At 39.0% G+C, this 17,564-nt stretch overlaps 2 protein-coding genes across 2 annotated transcripts in view; one reads left to right on the top strand and one right to left on the bottom strand.

The window, feature by feature from the left end:
* The first annotated feature begins 1,326 nt into the window (after positions 1 to 1,326).
* LOC307122820 (uncharacterized protein C17orf114-like) lies at positions 1,327 to 12,885 on the top strand. Its single transcript, XM_079811045.1, has 3 exons — positions 1,327 to 1,465; positions 7,599 to 7,697; positions 11,560 to 12,885. The coding sequence occupies exons 2-3, from the start codon at positions 7,616 to 7,618 to the stop codon at positions 11,730 to 11,732; spliced, it is 255 nt and encodes an 84-aa protein (XP_079667171.1). The 5' UTR covers positions 1,327 to 1,465; positions 7,599 to 7,615; the 3' UTR covers positions 11,733 to 12,885.
* mettl3 (methyltransferase like 3) overlaps positions 8,318 to 17,564 on the bottom strand; it is a 17,643-nt gene continuing 8,396 nt past the window's right edge. Inside the window, exons 6-8 of the mRNA XM_079804240.1 lie at positions 14,072 to 14,184; positions 13,822 to 13,954; positions 8,318 to 8,857 (exon numbers count right to left, since the gene is read on the bottom strand). Of these exons, the coding sequence (XP_079660366.1) occupies positions 13,843 to 13,954; positions 14,072 to 14,184 (225 nt within the window). The 3' untranslated portion in view covers positions 8,318 to 8,857; positions 13,822 to 13,842. The remainder of the gene's footprint in view (positions 8,858 to 13,821; positions 13,955 to 14,071; positions 14,185 to 17,564) is intronic.

The raw sequence follows: 17,564 nt of genomic DNA, 5'->3' as shown, positions 1-17,564 counted from the left end.
AGAAACAGGTGAGACGAGGAGAGAGAGAGAGAAAGAAAGAAATGTAACATGAACCATAAAATTGGCTACATACAGAGAGAACTTTTTATTTGGACCAAGTAAAAAACTAAAATTGCTTGGTTTTTTGGAATGTGCTGTAAAGGGGATTGAGTTCAGAGTGCAAACCGGACCTCGCTAAAAATTCCACCACAACTCATAAAACAAGTTCCTTCTGTCCCATTTGGGCGTTGCACAATGAAAATTCAAAGAAAATCTCAGGGTTTATATATAAACCTTTTACCACTGTTCCGGAATCAGCCTCCAATCGGACGCCTTCAGAGCTGGGACAAACGTCAGACTGCTCTCAGATCAGTGGCAAACGGATTAATGCTATTGGTACCAAGTCACACAATACTAATTACCAGCAATGGGGGGCCTTGGCCTTCAACCCAGATTGTGCGGAGACTTGCTGTTCAGAATTCTAATCGGTTTCTCCTCTGGAATTGGCCTCTGTAAATTTCCACTGGTGAAAACAGCAAACAGGGCTGTCAAAACGAATAAGGGTGTACATACACATTTCCCGGTACGCTGGTGTTGCTGGTAGGCAATAGATGTTTCTTGAAAGTGTAAAGATGAGTTTTACTCCTGAGAAGTTGCATGCTATATTTAAATTCAGCCTAGGAGACTGGCCTGCTGCCTAAACGTGTAGTTATATAAAGAAATAAACCAAAATGACCAAGAGTTATGATCTAAGATGCATCACACTTTGATTATGTCGAATAAAAAAACCTGTCCAAACAACAAAAATCCAAAACCCTAAACCATCACAATGGCTGTGTGGACAGTTTGTGCATTAGCCTACAACATTTAACGCACAGCGTGAGAGAAAAACAAGGGGAGGTGAATAATATTCTCTGGAAGAATGCATGCATGTGTGAAGTGTCAGCACACAAAGGCTCTTTCAACAGAACTATAATCCCATCTGCTGCTATCTATCATTGGGGGTTTCTCAATGTTCACTAATTAAATTAACCATGCATGTTATTGAAAAAAGATTTAGCATTTTGCAATTCACCAGCAAAAGTTAAACTTGTTTCTAGGAAGAGAGAGAAACTAAAGTCCTTGCATGTGTTAAAGTTCTAAATAGTTTAATGAATAGGTCCTGAATAGCGTTTCCCCATGCGTTACTGGAGACCTGCCAGCCCAGCGCACACGCACACACACACACACACACACACACACACACACACTCAGTGAGAGGAGGAGGAGGAGGAGGAGGGTGAGAAAGAGGAGGCAGGGCGTTCTGCTCAGATAAGCTATTTAAAGCTGAACGTCCGGTGTGCTCGAACCTAAAGCTTTCCATGTTGTCATTTCTGAACGGGCTCTATCATCTCCGGTGAACTGACAGCGGCTCGAGACCAACGATCGCACGTCAACCGGATTTCGAAGAATTGTCTGCGCGACAAAGTCAGAAAAAGAACAACCGGTGAGTGCATTTGATTATTCGATGTTATTCGTGTTATTAACATGATTTCAAAGTATATTCGCAGTCGTGTAAGGTTAAAGACACGGGAGGTGTGTCAAAGTGGGAGTGTCTCACATTATCCTGTCAAACTTGCTTCAGGGACTAAATATGCTAATTGTTAAATAAATCGTTCGGCATTTTAAAAACAAAACGCTACAATTCTCTGTTAATGAAAATGTATTAAATTTAACAGGCAATAACCATAATTTTACTGCAAAACTACGTGTAAAATATGCAGTGTAATGCTTTCAACAAGAATACACTTAAGTTATTAGTTGGCCTACAAAATATGCTTATTTTTTAAATAATTATTTATCTAAAGAGAGAGTGCCACATTTTGTTGTGTAGCTTTGTTTCGTCGTTGTAGGCAACACTGCAATTGCCCATGTTTATGATTGCGTATAAAATATCATTTTGATTGACTCGTCACGTGACCTTATATTTTATAGCCTATATTTTACGATTTACGGGAACCAAAATTATAATGATTTAAGAGTTTTCTTTGTGTTGAATATCTGCCAACCACTGCTTTTTTAAATGTTTATACAAATATTAATTTTATCGTGAGAATCTGTTGGCCTAGGTTGAATTCCCTGAGGGTTAAATGCATTATTAAAGCAATAAATCAATCCGCCTACTCTTTATCATCTTCATTATATTCGCTCGTTGGCTTTTATTCATCCCTTGGCACACTAACAGCAATGAAGGTGTTGTTAAGCTCAGTTGCTCAGGTAGTCCTATCCTTTTCGCTTAAGAGATTTCCTTTTCTTCTGAACTCTGGCTGATCTCTTGCACTGAGATTTTTATGTAACGTACTTTTCTGCGAAAGACGCGCCTCTGGACCACGAATAGCCCTGATGCATGCATATGGAAATCATTAGAGATTTTGTAAACATCCTTTAATAATTGATATGCTTTCGCTTGACCACAGTCCAACCCCCCGATTCCCCCCGTCCCCGCGTGCCCGAGCGCCCGAGCGTCACGTACTGCACATACACTCAGAGCAAGACTCATGGGAAAGCGCGTGTGCCCGCGCGCGCGAGCGAGCGAGCAGGCATGCACGCGGGCATGGGGTGGGGGTGTTTGGTGCTCAGCAAACAAGAAATCAGAACTAAACTCCTTGAGATCCTTAGTGACAAACTTTCAAATCACCAACACTCAAATATAACGATCCTGGCAAGAACCTATCACAGCATATACATTCAATAGTTATTACATTTTATTAGCATGGCTTTTAGTATGAATATGTCAGCCTTACTGTTAGGCTATCAATAAACTAGCGTGCTCCAAAACAAGGACACAATTCACATTTAGAAGATATAAGCATTCTAAGGCCCCGATCACACAGAAAAAAATTTTCAGGTTTGAAAACGCGAGGCGCACCGCACTGCCTTTTTTGGTTGACGTTTTTTAATTTAGAAAATAGCAGTGCACTGCGTTTTTTTTTTAATGTTTCTAGGCATCCCCCAAATCAGCTGTCAGTCTAATCAAGATAACCGCCACCACAACGGAAGGCCCGCCTCTCCATTCATTCGATTGGACAATGGGGAAAAAACACAATGACGCTGGGCGCTTTTCTGCTCAGAGTTGATTTTCTGTCCAATCAAATGCTCTCTAGAATCTGAAGCCCCGCCCCCCTGCCGTAAATTTGCAACAACTCTCATTAGAGTATCAGTAGACTGTCTGCTTAAAGGGATAGTTCACCCACAAATGAAAATGACCCCATGATTTACTCCACCTCAAGTCATCCTAGGTGTATATGACATTCTTCTTTCAGATGAATAAAATCTGAGTTATATTAAAAATGTCCTGACTCTTCCAAGCTTTATAATGGCAGTGAATGGCAGAATCGTTTTTGAAGTCCATAAAAGTGCATCTATCATATAACTGCTCCACGCGGCTCCGGGGGTTAATAAAGGCCTTCTGAAGCGAAGTGATGCGTTTGTGTAAGACCAATATCCATATTTAAAACTTTATAGACTAAAATAACTAGCTTCCGGTGGTCAGCGGTACGCAAGTCGACTTACGGTGAAAGAGTGGCACTTTATTTTGATGCTCCTCAACAGACATTCTACTGACTAAAGTAACTTTGCAACTACATGTCAACTAGGGATGTGACGGTGAGAACATTTTCCACACCGGTTAATCGACATGTGACAGCAGGGGCTTTTAAAATGCTAATTTCAAACTGAAAGTAAAATGCGCACGGCCGTTCTGGCATTCATAACGGAGTGGTGCGGAGCAAAGCGAGTGTTTTCAATGAATTTTTTCAATGAACTTCCATAGGAATGCACTGAAAACACGCCAATGGTCCCGCACTATGAATGAATGAATGAATGAATGATAGTGCGGCCGTGCGCATTTTACTTTCGGTTTAGAATTAGCGCCATTTCGGGGGCGGGTTGCTTGAATGGTGAGTTCATTAGCCTATCATTCATAATGAAAAAACAGAATATAATGACAAACTCACTTAAATAGGCGTTTACATTTCATTTTGAAATAAATGAATAAAATCTGACTGATGTTGTGCTGCGACTCGTTCGGCTCATGCTGTATTGTGCAGACATGTTTTTTTATTTGTAGTGTCTGTTCTCAAACTGAACTAAATGATTTTATTTATTTATTTATTTAATTTATTACTATAAAAAATAAATAAATAAATCAAAACGACGCTGAACACCGGCAACATAGACTATCGCAGCAAGCCTAATGTCAACTTATTCTAACCTGAACCCTAGCCTTTTTTATTGAAAATAAATGCCTTTCTGATCCGATATGGGATGGGAAAAGGGAGTAGAGTGAGTTCGGCAAAAGGCGGATTCGAACCTTGGGTCGATTTGCGTCCAAACTTCATGCCATGCGTCTTACCCGTCTACACTATTGCCACTCTCAATGATAAGGTGATTTCTGTAATCTTGTCCAACCAGATGTTTAGCAAACAAGGAGATATATTTGTACTTAATGTAAATGGAATCTACTTCAGTAAAACATTTCTGAGAGAGAACCCAATATGTGGTTGTAATGATTGAAAAGGCATTCAAATAAACCTCTGTAATTCTATGGATCTCCGAGAACACTCTACGATTCCAAGAAAAATGCTATGGTGCTCTTAAATCGATGAGAGATGAGACTGACAGCCTTGGTTTGTTTCTGAGGGCGTGTAATTGAATGTGTGCATAAAGTGTCTCATTCTCAGAAAAGAGTATGGGATGGATGTGTCGTAACTAGAGATTACCAGGCCATTTTAAGCAGCAGTCCTCAGAGAGTACTAAACCTATAAGAGACAAAACACAGGCATACCAGACACACAAACACATAGCTCGCAATGTTTAGTAAATAACTTCGAGAGGGCCATCATGTTAGGACACAAGTCTAGATTAAACTCCCTATTAGGATGTCCTCTCTCTGTATGTGTGTGTGTGTGTATGCATTTGCTTTGTAGTACATGTGTAAGTGCATGTCCACGTCACTAGCAAACAGCTTAAAATTGTACAATCCGTACGTCATTCGTGGGTTTCCAGACAAGAACCTTGTCAAAAATAAAACCAAGAGGAAAGAAGAAGTTGAAGAATTTTCTCCGTTCATATGCCCCCCCACCCACTTTCCCCCCAATATTTTTCTGGGCTTTGTCTCTTATGTGTTTTGCCAGAAACTGAACACAAAGAAATAAGAACAAAACCTAAAATTCTCCCGACAAGCCCGTTCACATGAATAATGTTTTGCTTGAGAACTGAAAGGAGAACGGTTATGGATAAATTTATATCATATGATTGGCACAAGACCTAATGGAAAAGTGTGTGTTGATGTGTGCGCATTTACAAGAACCAATGGAAATTTAATAAAAACAAATGTTCACCTTTGCTGTTTAGCGTAAGTATTGGAAAATATTTTGGACAAAATGTTCCCCAGAAATGCTCTGAGGTTCGTGTGGTTTGATGCAAACCATCTGAGGGGTGTATAAAAGACTATGAAGAGGTCATTTCGACATCATTTGCCATGCACAAATCATTTCATCAGCAGTCGTTATGCCTATAATGAAAAGAAGACATTTCTTCTTGAGATTAAACACACATTTTGACTCAAGATCTGAAGATATAAAACTGCCAAATGATCGTAAGGCTGAAACACAAATCAAATGCTAATGACTGAATAGTGAATATTATTCCACAATATAATGAGCTAATCCAACACTTCAACAACAACAACTTTTTTTGTAAAGTTGAGTCATCTACTCAAACATCAGCTAAGTGCATTTAATGTGAATTTCACATGTTTGTCCTCAGGCATAGACTCGGGCGAGTTGAGCAAGCAGAGCGAAAACATGATATTTCAGCTGATTTATGAGAGTTCACCAAAGAGATGCATGATAGTTAAACGTCCACATTTCTGTGGCGTGTGGTGACATGGTTTTGAGACAGTCGCTCAACTAGAACACACAAACACTCTCGCTCTCGCTGTTAAAGTGCGTGCGTGTTTCTGTGTGAGTGACATGCAGCTGGATGGAAAACATCTTTCTGCCTGGCATTGCATTGCATGCTTGACAACTATGATCTCATGACCCATTACTAGGGGTGTAAACAATACCCTCATGTCACGATTCGATACATATCACGATACGATATTATTGCAATACTCCAAGACATATGGTAAACTTGGTATTATATTGGTGGTGGAAATTAATAGGCTTGGACTTGCACTGTAAAAAATGCTCTTCTTAGTTAGGATTTTGTCTTGTTTCTAGTCTAAATATAAAAAAAAAAACAAAGTATCAAGGTGATAAGTAAAATTATATAAAATGTCCTTACCCTATATGCAGATAATTTACTAATAACTTAATTTTGATTTTCAGAAAACAAGAAAAAATATCTTATGTCATTTTACTTATCTAGTAAATGCATCTTGATTTAAGAATTTTTAGATATTTGTACTGGAAAAAAGAAAAAATACTAAATAAGAAGAGCCTTTTTTTGCAGTGTGGTGCTGTGAACACAATGCACAGGACAATGGTGACACCAGAATAAAAATATTCATGATTCTGAAGCTGAAAATACTGAATTATTTTACACAAACGTGCTTGCAATGTCACTGACTAGATATATTTAAAATAATTCAGACCACTTTTTACTGGTAACATAAAATGCGGCATAATCAGGACCCACAAATATTCCCCCATTGCATTTATACACATTATATACAGTAGTTTAATGTAGTACTGACACTAACACTGTAATCTTGTTTTTGTTTTTTTCCTCACACATTAATTTTTTATTTCAGGTGAAATATACACAATATAGTTACTATCCACGATACATATTGTTGCAAGTTTGTATTGCGATATATTGACAAACTTGCAACCAAGAATACATGCATGTTCCTTTACTTTGGTTTCTGGAGCAGAATGGATTCATAGAGCACATATAAGAAGTGTAAAAGCCAAGTCATTAAAAATTAAACATTAACCCTGTATACTACAAACCAAAGGCCAGCAAAACTTGGGGGGAAAAGCTGATAAGAGAAGCATTGGCCACTCAGTCACGTAAAGCTATCGCGACGTGTTTGTTTTGGGCTATGGTTTCTGAAGAAAGTTAGCCAGTAAACCCTCTGTAAACTCTCATATTCAACAACTGCAGTGTATGGATCACTTCAAACACGAGTTTATGAAGGAATTATTAATAATAACACGCTTAGCAGCCGTCAAAAGTCATTTACAAACTCACTTTGCCCATATCGGGGAGTCTCCATCAGGGAACTTGACCTGGCGCGTAATTCCCAATCAAGGATTTATTAGACCGGATGTCTCCGTCCAGTCTACCCAATGACGTCGCTGTGTGGGATTAGAGGAGAAGTCTGCATGCACACAAGGCTGTAATGAGATTATGCATAACCCCATGGTCACTGGGACGTTTTAGAAAACTAATAAACACAACAAACAGCAGCTGTTTTACTGTACAGCTACAGCACAAGAAATGCCAATGGCAAATGACACTTTCCGATTGCTGGTTTAGAAAGCTATTAGGGTTTGTTGAACTGCTAGAGTAAAGTGTGCTGGCAGGGAGTCAGTTTGTCTAACAGGTGTCTGTCTCTTGTCCTTTAGCGCCACCTGCTGCTGAGATGGGTGTAAAAATGCTGCAGTGCTTCCCCTTCTACAGACGCTGCAAGGACAGGTGCAAAAGACAGTGCCCTCCTGAGATGGGTAAGATATATTCACAAACTTTATAAAGCCAAAGGGTAATTTATATTGGCCAAATGATAAACTGGTAGTTGAAAGCTGTGAAAACTGTGAAGTGTATAGCCATACTTCAGTAAAAATATAGAGAAAATGACTCATTATAAGTTACCAAGTCCAGTGTTACTTAAAGGGATAGTACACTCAAAAATTAAAATGACCCCATGATTTACTCATCCTCAAGCCATCCTAGATGTACATGACTTTCTTCTTTCAGACGAATACAATCAGAGTTATATTAAAAAAAAAAATGTCCTGGCTCTTCCAGGCTTTATAATGGCAGCCCAAAATTTGAAGACCAAAAAAGTGCATCCATCCATTATAAATTTAATCCACACTGCTCCAGTGGTTAATAAACGCATTCTGAAGTAAATTGATGGGTTTGTGTAAGAAAAATATCCATATTTAACACATTATAAAGTAAAACATCTCGCTTCCGCATTCGTAAGTTGTACTCATAAGTTGAATACGGAAAACGGTCCGCCGGAAGCTAGATATTTTATAATTTAATAATTTTGGGCTGCCATTAAAAAGCTTGGAAGAGCCAGGACATTTTTTAATATAACTCTGATTGTGTTCGTCTGACAGAAGAAAAAGTCATATATAGGATGGCTTGAAGGGGAGTAATTTTCATTTTTGGGTGAACTGTCCCTTTAAGTAAATGTCTTGTATCTGATTTTAACCGTTCTTAAATACTACTTGTATTGAATGTTGGCTCAAAGATGCACTAGTTCTCAACACCTAAGCGACATGCCAGTGAAAAACAAGAAACAGTTGTTTTGTGAGGAGAGCGATCACGTTTGTTTTCTAAAATCTTGCAATAAATCAAGGTCAACAGTCTCGACACAAAGCCTCTTAAACATCTACAAACAAACACTCAAGTCTCAGTTAAGCTCAAGAGCTCAAAAAGGGGAATATCCTTCTTTTCAATATAACGGATACAGAAAACAATGTTAAGTAAAATTAGATAGTCAAAGCCTACTTACACTGGACGTGCTGGTTTGGGCTGCAGTCATGTCGTCTTCATCTGATATGAAACACCTGCTAATGCACTCAAACACGTAGTTCTAGCACCTTCAATGCCCTGTAGATGGCGATGGCGCTTCTTTTGTAGGAGAAATAAACAGCTGCAGAAAAGGTTAAAGGGACAGTTCACCCAAAAATGCAAGATCTTTGAAGAACACAAATGAAGATCTTTTGGATGAAATCTGAGAGCTTTCTGTCCCTCCATTGACAGCTACGAAACTGACACTTTGATGCTTCAAAAAGTTTATAAAGAGATTTGAAAACGAATCCACATGAATTGAGCGGTTTAGTCCAAATTTTCTGAAGAGACGTGATCGCTTTATATGATGAACAGATTTAATTTAGGCTTTTATTCACATATAAACATTCAACTCACATCAGTTGTGGTAAACGGAAGCTCAAGCATGTATGCTTAGTGTGCGAGAACCAATGAGGTTCATTCTCGTGTTACGCATCACATTTGAGCTTCACCAAGAACCAATGAGGTTCAGTCTCGTGTTACGCATCACATTTGAGCTTCACCAAGAACCAATGAGGTTCATTCTCGTGTTACGCATCACATTTGAGCTTCAGCAAGAACCAATGAGGTTCATTCTCGTGTTACGCATCACATTTGAGCTTCTATAAGAACCAATGAGGTTCATTCTCGTGTTAAGCATTACATTTAAGCTTTAAAAAGCCCCAATGAGGTTCATTTTGAGCTTCTGTAAGAACCAATGAGGTTCTTTCTCGTGTTACACATCACATTTGAACCTCTACAATAACCAATGAGGTTAATTCTCGTGTTACGCATCACATTTGAGCTTCTACCAGAACCAATGAGGTTCATTTTCATGTTACGCATCACATTTGAGCTTCTACAAGAACCAATGAGGTTCATTCTCGTGTTACGCATCACATTTGAGCTTTAAAAAGCCCCAATGAGGTTCATTTTGAGCTTCTGTAAGAACCAATGAGGTTCTTTCTTGTGTTACACATCACATTTGAACCTCTACAATAACCAATGAGGTTAATTCTCGTGTTACGCATCACATTTGAGCTTCACCAAGAACCAATGAGGTTCAGTCTCGTGTTACGCATCACATTTGAGCTTCACCAAGAACCAATGAGGTTCATTCTCGTGTTACGCATCACATTTGAGCTTCAGCAAGAACCAATGAGGTTCATTCTCGTGTTACGCATCACATTTGAGCTTCTATAAGAACCAATGAGGTTCATTCTCGTGTTAAGCATCACATTTAAGCTTTAAAAAGCCCCAATGAGGTTCATTTTGAGCTTCTGTAAGAACCAATGAGGTTCTTTCTCGTGTTACACATCACATTTGAACCTCTACAATAACCAATGAGGTTAATTCTCGTGTTACGCATCACATTTGAGCTTCTACCAGAACCAATGAGGTTCATTTTCATGTTACGCATCACATTTGAGCTTCTACAAGAACCAATGAGGTTCATTCTCGTGTTACGCATCACATTTGAGCTTTAAAAAGCCCCAATGAGGTTCATTTTGAGCTTCTGTAAGAACCAATGAGGTTCTTTCTTGTGTTACACATCACATTTGAACCTCTACAATAACCAATGAGGTTAATTCTCGTGTTACGCATCACATTTGAGCTTCACCAAGAACCAATGAGGTTCAGTCTCGTGTTACGCATCACATTTGAGCTTCACCAAGAACCAATGAGGTTCATTCTCGTGTTACGCATCACATTTGAGCTTCAGCAAGAACCAATGAGGTTCATTCTCGTGTTAAGCATCACATTTAAGCTTTAAAAAGCCCCAATGAGGTTCATTTTGAGCTTCTGTAAGAACCAATGAGGTTCTTTCTCGTGTTACACATCACATTTGAACCTCTACAATAACCAATGAGGTTAATTCTCGTGTTACGCATCACATTTGAGCTTCTACCAGAACCAATGAGGTTCATTTTCATGTTACGCATCACATTTGAGCTTCTACAAGAACCAATGAGGTTCATTCTCGTGTTACGCATCACATTTGAGCTTTAAAAAGCCCCAATGAGGTTCATTTTGAGCTTCTGTAAGAACCAATGAGGTTCTTTCTTGTGTTACACATCACATTTGAACCTCTACAATAACCAATGAGGTTAATTCTCGTGTTACGCATCACATTTGAGCTTCTACAAGAACCAATGAGTTTCATTCTCGTGTTACACATCACATTTGAGCTTTAAAAAGCCCCAATGAGGTTCATTTTGAGCTTCTGTAAGAACCAATGAGGTTCTTTCTTGTGTTACGCATCACATTTGAACCTCTACAATAACCAATGAGGTTAATTCTCGTGTTACGCATCACATTTGAGCTTCTACAAGAACCAATGAGGTTAATTTTGAGCTTCTGTAAGAACCAATGAGGTTCATTCTCGTGTTACGGAGCACATTTGAGCTTCAGCAAGAGGCAATGAGGTTAATTTTCTCGCACATTGAGCTTCTGTTTATGTGATTAGCAATTTTTATATGTGAATAAAAGACTAAATTAAATCTTTTCATCATATAAAGCGATTGAGTCTCTTCAGAAAATTTGGACTAAACCACTCAATTCATATGGATTAGTTTTACGATCTGTGGTAGTTTCGTAGCTGTCAAAGATGGGACAGAAATCTCTCAGATTTCATCAAAAAGATCTTCATTTGTGTTCTGAAGATGAACGAAAGTCTTACGGGTTTGGAACGACATGAGTTTGAGTAACGACAGAATTTTCTTTTTTGGGTGAACTATCACTTTTATGTGCCATGCAAAAATAAATTTTTTTCTAACTTATTTTCATTTCTTCTTATGTCTTCAGTGGTAGCAAGTGAAGAGCTGAAACCTCGGTTGTCCTCCACCACCTCCTGGGGCAGTGAAGGGGACAGCGCCACCAGTCCGACTTGCCCACAGGCCTATTTTTCCCACAAGGCTCGGCTCTCGCTTCGACACCAGATGGATAGCAACATCAACGCAGTGGACGCCACCTACTAACTTTGTTCTGCAAGTTGTCCCTGGAGAATCCTTGAAAGTAAACCAGATTTACAGCCCCAATCCTGTTTAAATCCCTCATTGGAGAGCTTTTGAGGGGAACTGGAGGACGAGCTATTAGTTTGTACTCTCATGAGTGTCAGCTGTATGCATTGTAACAATGTCAGGATAAGTGTTTGACGTTCTCTAACATTAACGGTACAGCTGAGTGTAATTTGTTAAGAGGGGAAATTGTTAAACCCAATCTTAGGAGCAAAGTTTACATGATCACCAAGTGCTTCTTTCTAGCCTGTAGCATCTGCCCTCCACAGTCTCTGCTCTATATGCATCTACTCTCTCTGAACTGGATGCTTCTGGTTGGTTTTATCAGAGGAGACAATTGAGTGTTTTGAGCCAGATATGAATTTGTTCAGCAATCTAGCTATTATTTTGCCTGTCAAATTCAACCACGCTTTGCCACATTGATCATAAAGTCAGACTACTGTAAAAGCAAATGAATGTTTTTCTAAAGCATATTTTTGCTTTTTTTTTTGCTCTATGCAAGTGCCATTTTCTCTCCCTTATATACAAGCTGTCCATTAACAGTTTGCTCTGCTATGTTCATTTTTATTATGTATAGATTTCATTGAAATATGCCCCATCATAAACACATTTAGTTTGAAAAGGGTGTTTCATGAACTCCGTAACATAAAACTAATGTATTAATAGGAAGGTTTTCTCGTTTCTATTGCATGTATAAAACCAGTCGAGTGAACGGTGAAGATGTTTATCATGATCCACTCATTGCTTCTGTTTCAACATGTTCGAAAAACAGGTTTTAGATGATGTGCGTCTGCCATCTTCACTTTGTTGTGTGCTGATGTGTTAGCATTTGTTTTTTGAGATGTTAAATATGTATTTTTACACCCTAACCCAGCAAAAGAACAGAAGACACTGTTACACCTCAATTAATATGAAAGATATTTTTCTATGTTTTGTATGACACAATGTGTAAATCAATTTTCTAAAAACATAACTGTAATAAGACTAAACTACATTATAACAGAATAAAAACAGCACATGTAATTTTGCTTTCATTGATGATTGTAAAACAATAAAACTGTCAAAGTGAAACCCATGTTTGTTTTATGCTATTCTAATAGAAAAGTTTCCTTTGAAGAACATTGCCGTATTATAAATCATTTATCCGTGCAAATGAATGTGCCCTCATAATCTTTAATCAAACTTCCCCATCCTTGCGATGCCATCTCTTCTCTGATGATGTATTTACTGGTGTGAGGGCGGGGCAACCTGTCACTCACACTAGATCGACCAATCGCAAACCACAATGATCCAATCAATTCCTTAGGGACAAGATCAAGTCCCATCCAACATTTTTTCTTGTTCGAAAAGACATTTTATTTGGACATACGTCACAATAGGGAAGAAAAGACTCTCGCAACTTCCACTTCATGCCGACTTTAAAGAATTATCTATGAAATTATTAAAGGGATAGTTCACCCAAAAATTAAAATTAGCCCATGATTTACTCACCCTCAAGTCATCCTAGGTGTGTATGACATTCTTCTTTCAGACGAATAAAATCTGAGTTATATTACAAAAGTCCAGGCTAATCCAAGCTTTATAATTGGATTTATAGTTGCTCTGTTTTTGAAGTCCATAAAAAGGGAAGGCGGTCGGCCAAATTTACTTGACAAAGTTTTAAATATGGATATTTTTCTAACACAAACGCGTCGAGTCGCTTCTGAAGGCCTTTATTAACACCCCAGAGCCGTGTGGAGCACGTTATTTGATGGACAGATGCACTTTTTATGGACTTCAAAAACAGAGCAACTATTACTGCAATTCTAATGCTTGGATTAGCCTGGACTTTTGTAATATAACTCAGATTTTATTCGTCTGAAAGAAGAATGCCATATACACCTAGGATGACTTGAGGGTGAGTAAATTATGGGCTAATTTTCATTTTTGGGTGAACTATCCCTTTAATCAATTTCTATGGAATGACAACTAAAAATTAGGTTCAGCATTTTTATTTAAAAAAAAAGCAAAGTGGTACAAAAGTCTGTTCCTGAAGCTGTCATGAAGCTACCTTTCAGTCTTGTACATTCTCTCACATGTTTTTAGGTTTGGAAATGACCCCGTCAGGGTAGCGCTTTTTAAAGCGTGCCACTACTTCAGGGTCTAAAAGGTGAATACCGTCCAACTGGTTACCAAGAGTTACCCTGGAAAACAAAACAGATAACAAGTGAGTTAATAAGGAAGACGCCAGCACATCTGATTGCTGTGATGTACTTTGTCTTGATTTGGAAATCACGTAAGCTCCTGAATGTGTGACTCACCAGTTGGGCTGCACATTGTGTGGTCTACCAAACAGTTCAATCTTCCGTGTGCCCGGTGACAAGCGCTCAATCATTCCGTAGATTTCATCTGGTTTATGACTAGTGGAGCGGACCTTTTGTGAAGACAGATGACAGATCATTTAGTGTACTGATCATCACAGACTTTAAAGTGCCCCTATATTACCTTTCATGCAGTGAGTAATATAGCTTTAAAACAAATAAAGTTATTGTCTCCTAAAAGAATCGATTCTGAACTGGCGAAAAGAGTCATCAGTAATTCCAGTCTCACTTCCTGTTACGAAACTACATTATGTAATAGATTTACACTGTAGTTCAATGAGACTAGAAGAGTCTGTCCAATATGACCAATCAGAGCAGAGTAGACCAATCACAGCAGACTGGGCCATTTGACCAATCAGAGCAGAGTAGACCAATCACAGCAGACTGGGCCATCTGACCAATCAGAGCAGAGTAGACCAATCACAGCAGACTGGGCCATCTGACCAATCAGAGCAGAGTAGACCAATCACAGCAGACTGGGCCATCTGACCAATCAGAGCAGAGCAGCCCAATCACAACAGACTGGGCCATCTGACCAATCAGAGCAGAGTAGACCAATCACAACAGACTGGGCCATCTGACCAATCAGAGCAGAGTAGACCAATCACAACAGACTGGGCCATCTGACCAATCAGAGCAGAGTAGACCAATCACAACAGACTGGGCCGTCTGTAAATGATGACAGAAAGATTATTATTTTCATTATTATTAATATTAATGCTATTAATAACAGTTCTCTGAATTAAAGATAATATTTAAAAGCATTTAAAGAAAGTTTTTGTCAGAACCCTTGTTTTGACATTAAGTTTAATTTTTACACCAGACATATAATTCGGTTCAAAATATCGGTAATCGGTCTACTTTAGGGATGAAACGATTACCGGTTTCACGATAAACCACGGTAAAATTTAGTGACGGTTAGTAATATCGTATAAAATTTAATTATCATTAAAACCGTGTGAGATTATCACGATTTTAAAACTCGCGGTAAATGTTGTCCAGTCAGCGTCAGTCTGGCGCAGCACCGCTGTTTTCTGAATGAGAAGAAATGGCAGAAAGCAGTGACAGCACTCGGGGGATTGTTCAGACTTCTAAAAGGACCAAATCTGAGGCGTTGTCATATTTTGGCTTTTACAAAAGTCCTGAGGGAAACTCAATCGAAGATGATCACCCTGTCTGCAGAACATGCCAGAATAAAGTCGCTGCAATGGGGGAAACACTTCAAAACTACGAACGCAAGGCAAGTGGACTTTGACCTGAATACCAAAACTACGTCTGGGAAATAATAACGTGAAGCGAACGAACAAGTTCAGACAAGACTAGGGTGACATTTAAGGGATAATAATCAGGGTTTGACATTAACAACCGCCGTTTGCGGGTGTAAATTAACGTTATTTCGGCTGCACATTAGCCACTCTGCTGTTAAACTTATTATAGTCTTCTCAAAAGCCATCTGTTATAATCGCGTTGCGCATTATAACCACTCACACGTGTTTATATTGAGTTATGAATGCAATGTCTCACAATCAGAGGCGTTCAGATTATCCGGAATTTTGTTCAGAGCGCGCGCCGCTCTCACTCGCTGAAATCTACACTAAAAGCAGAGATGTGTGTGATGTACACAAGAGATTCATTCATCATACAGAGGTTGACTGTTTTTGTTCTATTTCAGCAGCGAAAATAGTTTCAAACAAACACAGCAGAACCACAGCGCATCTGATGTGACTGGCATAACGCTGGCGAATTTAGGGACCGTCTCTAAAGTTACACACAACATTGGTAACGTTATACACGTTTGAAACTTTAATAGCATTTGAAGAGAATGACAGTCATAAAACTGACTGTAAAGTGATCATCTAGGTGTCAGGTATGATGCAGACATTTTGATATTTAATAAAATAAACTAAACTGTCAAATCATATGGAAATATGGATATGCTTTATTTCACTAGGATACTGTTTGGGCTCTTACACAAAACATGCTAGATTTAAATGCATCATTGCTGAACACTGATGAGAATATTGCTTGAGAATATATTTACAGAGATAATAGAGATTATATTTACGAGAAATTATTATTATTTATGCGTTGCTATTGACGACGGCCATTATAAGGAAGAAAATCCCACAGAATCTTGCTTAAAAAAGTGCATAGAGCTGCTTTAGTTTGTTTGTTAATTTTCAAATATAAAACTTGAACAAAACCGTGATAATATTGGTAACCGTGATAATTTGGGTCACTATAATCGTGATGTTAAATTTCCATACCGTTTCATCCCTAGTCTACTTGATCTATAATAATCGGTATCAGCCCTGAAAAACACATATCGGTCGACCCCTAGACCAATCACAACAGACTGGGCCGTATGACCAATCAGAGCAGAGTAGACCAATCACAACAGACTGGGTCATCTGACCAATCAGAGCAGAGTAGACCAATCACAACAGACTGGGCCGTATGACCAATCAGAGCAGAGTAGACCAATCACAACAGACTGGGCCATCTGACCAATCAGAGCAGAGTAGACCAATCACAACAGACTGAGCCATCTGACCAATCAGAGCAGAGTAGACCAATCACAACAGACTGGGCCGTATGACCAATCAGAGCAGAGTAGACCAATCACAACAGACTGGGTCATCTGACCAATCAGAGCAGAGTAGACCAATCACAACAGACTGGGTCATCTGACCAATCAGAGCAGAGTAGACCAATCACAACAGACTGGGCCATCTGACCAATCAGAGCAGAGTAGACCAATCACAACAGACTGGGTCATCTGACCAATCAGAGCAGAGTAGACCAATCACAACAGACTGGGCCATCTGACCAATCAGAGCAGAGTAGACCAATCACAACAGACTGAGCCATCTGACCAATCAGCAGAGACTCTCGAAAAGGAGGGGTTTAGAAAGACCAATAGACAGACTCTTATGTGAAGTGTATTGTATATTATGAGAAAATGTAAGTGTTTGTTAAAGGATTATTTCACTTCAATGTGCCTCATTTATAAACGTTGCGTACGCACAAAAGAATGCGTACGCCGCTCTCTACGCAATAATTGGTATTTATAAAAAGCAAACTTGACGGGAAAATGTGCGGTCCTTCACGCAAGCTCTGACCCAGGCGTACTCACAAAAATGGGTGAAATGAGAAATGGCGACACCGTCGGCAGATGGAAGAAACAAGTGAAATTGTGTGAAACTGTAGACCGTTGTGTAAAAGAAATGGCAATACTGCCTCTCATAAATAACTTGAAGACTTCACAAAGCAAGTCTTACAATTAACAGCCTACACGAACACCCGTTTGATCGATCTGCAGTGTGAAACAAACAAAATCAAATGAAAATTACAAAATCCAAAAAATATTTTCTCCTCTTTTCCACCTCGCCAACGATAATTTCTACTTCACATTGAGTGAAGTTACGTTTTT

Source organism: Gobio gobio, assembly GCF_949357685.1.
Source record: "Gobio gobio genome assembly, chromosome: 2".
Classification (NCBI taxonomy): domain Eukaryota; kingdom Metazoa; phylum Chordata; class Actinopteri; order Cypriniformes; family Gobionidae; genus Gobio; species Gobio gobio.
This window is presented reverse-complemented; position numbering and strand designations above follow the sequence as displayed.

Coding starts and splice junctions, on each gene's coding strand:
- LOC307122820 (XM_079811045.1), top strand. CDS start 7,616: ATGGGTGTAAAAATGCTGCAGTGCTTCCCCTTCTACAGACGCTGCAAG. Junction 7,698..11,559: donor ACAGTGCCCTCCTGAGATGG/GTAAGATATATT, acceptor TTATGTCTTCAG/TGGTAGCAAGTGAAGAGCTG.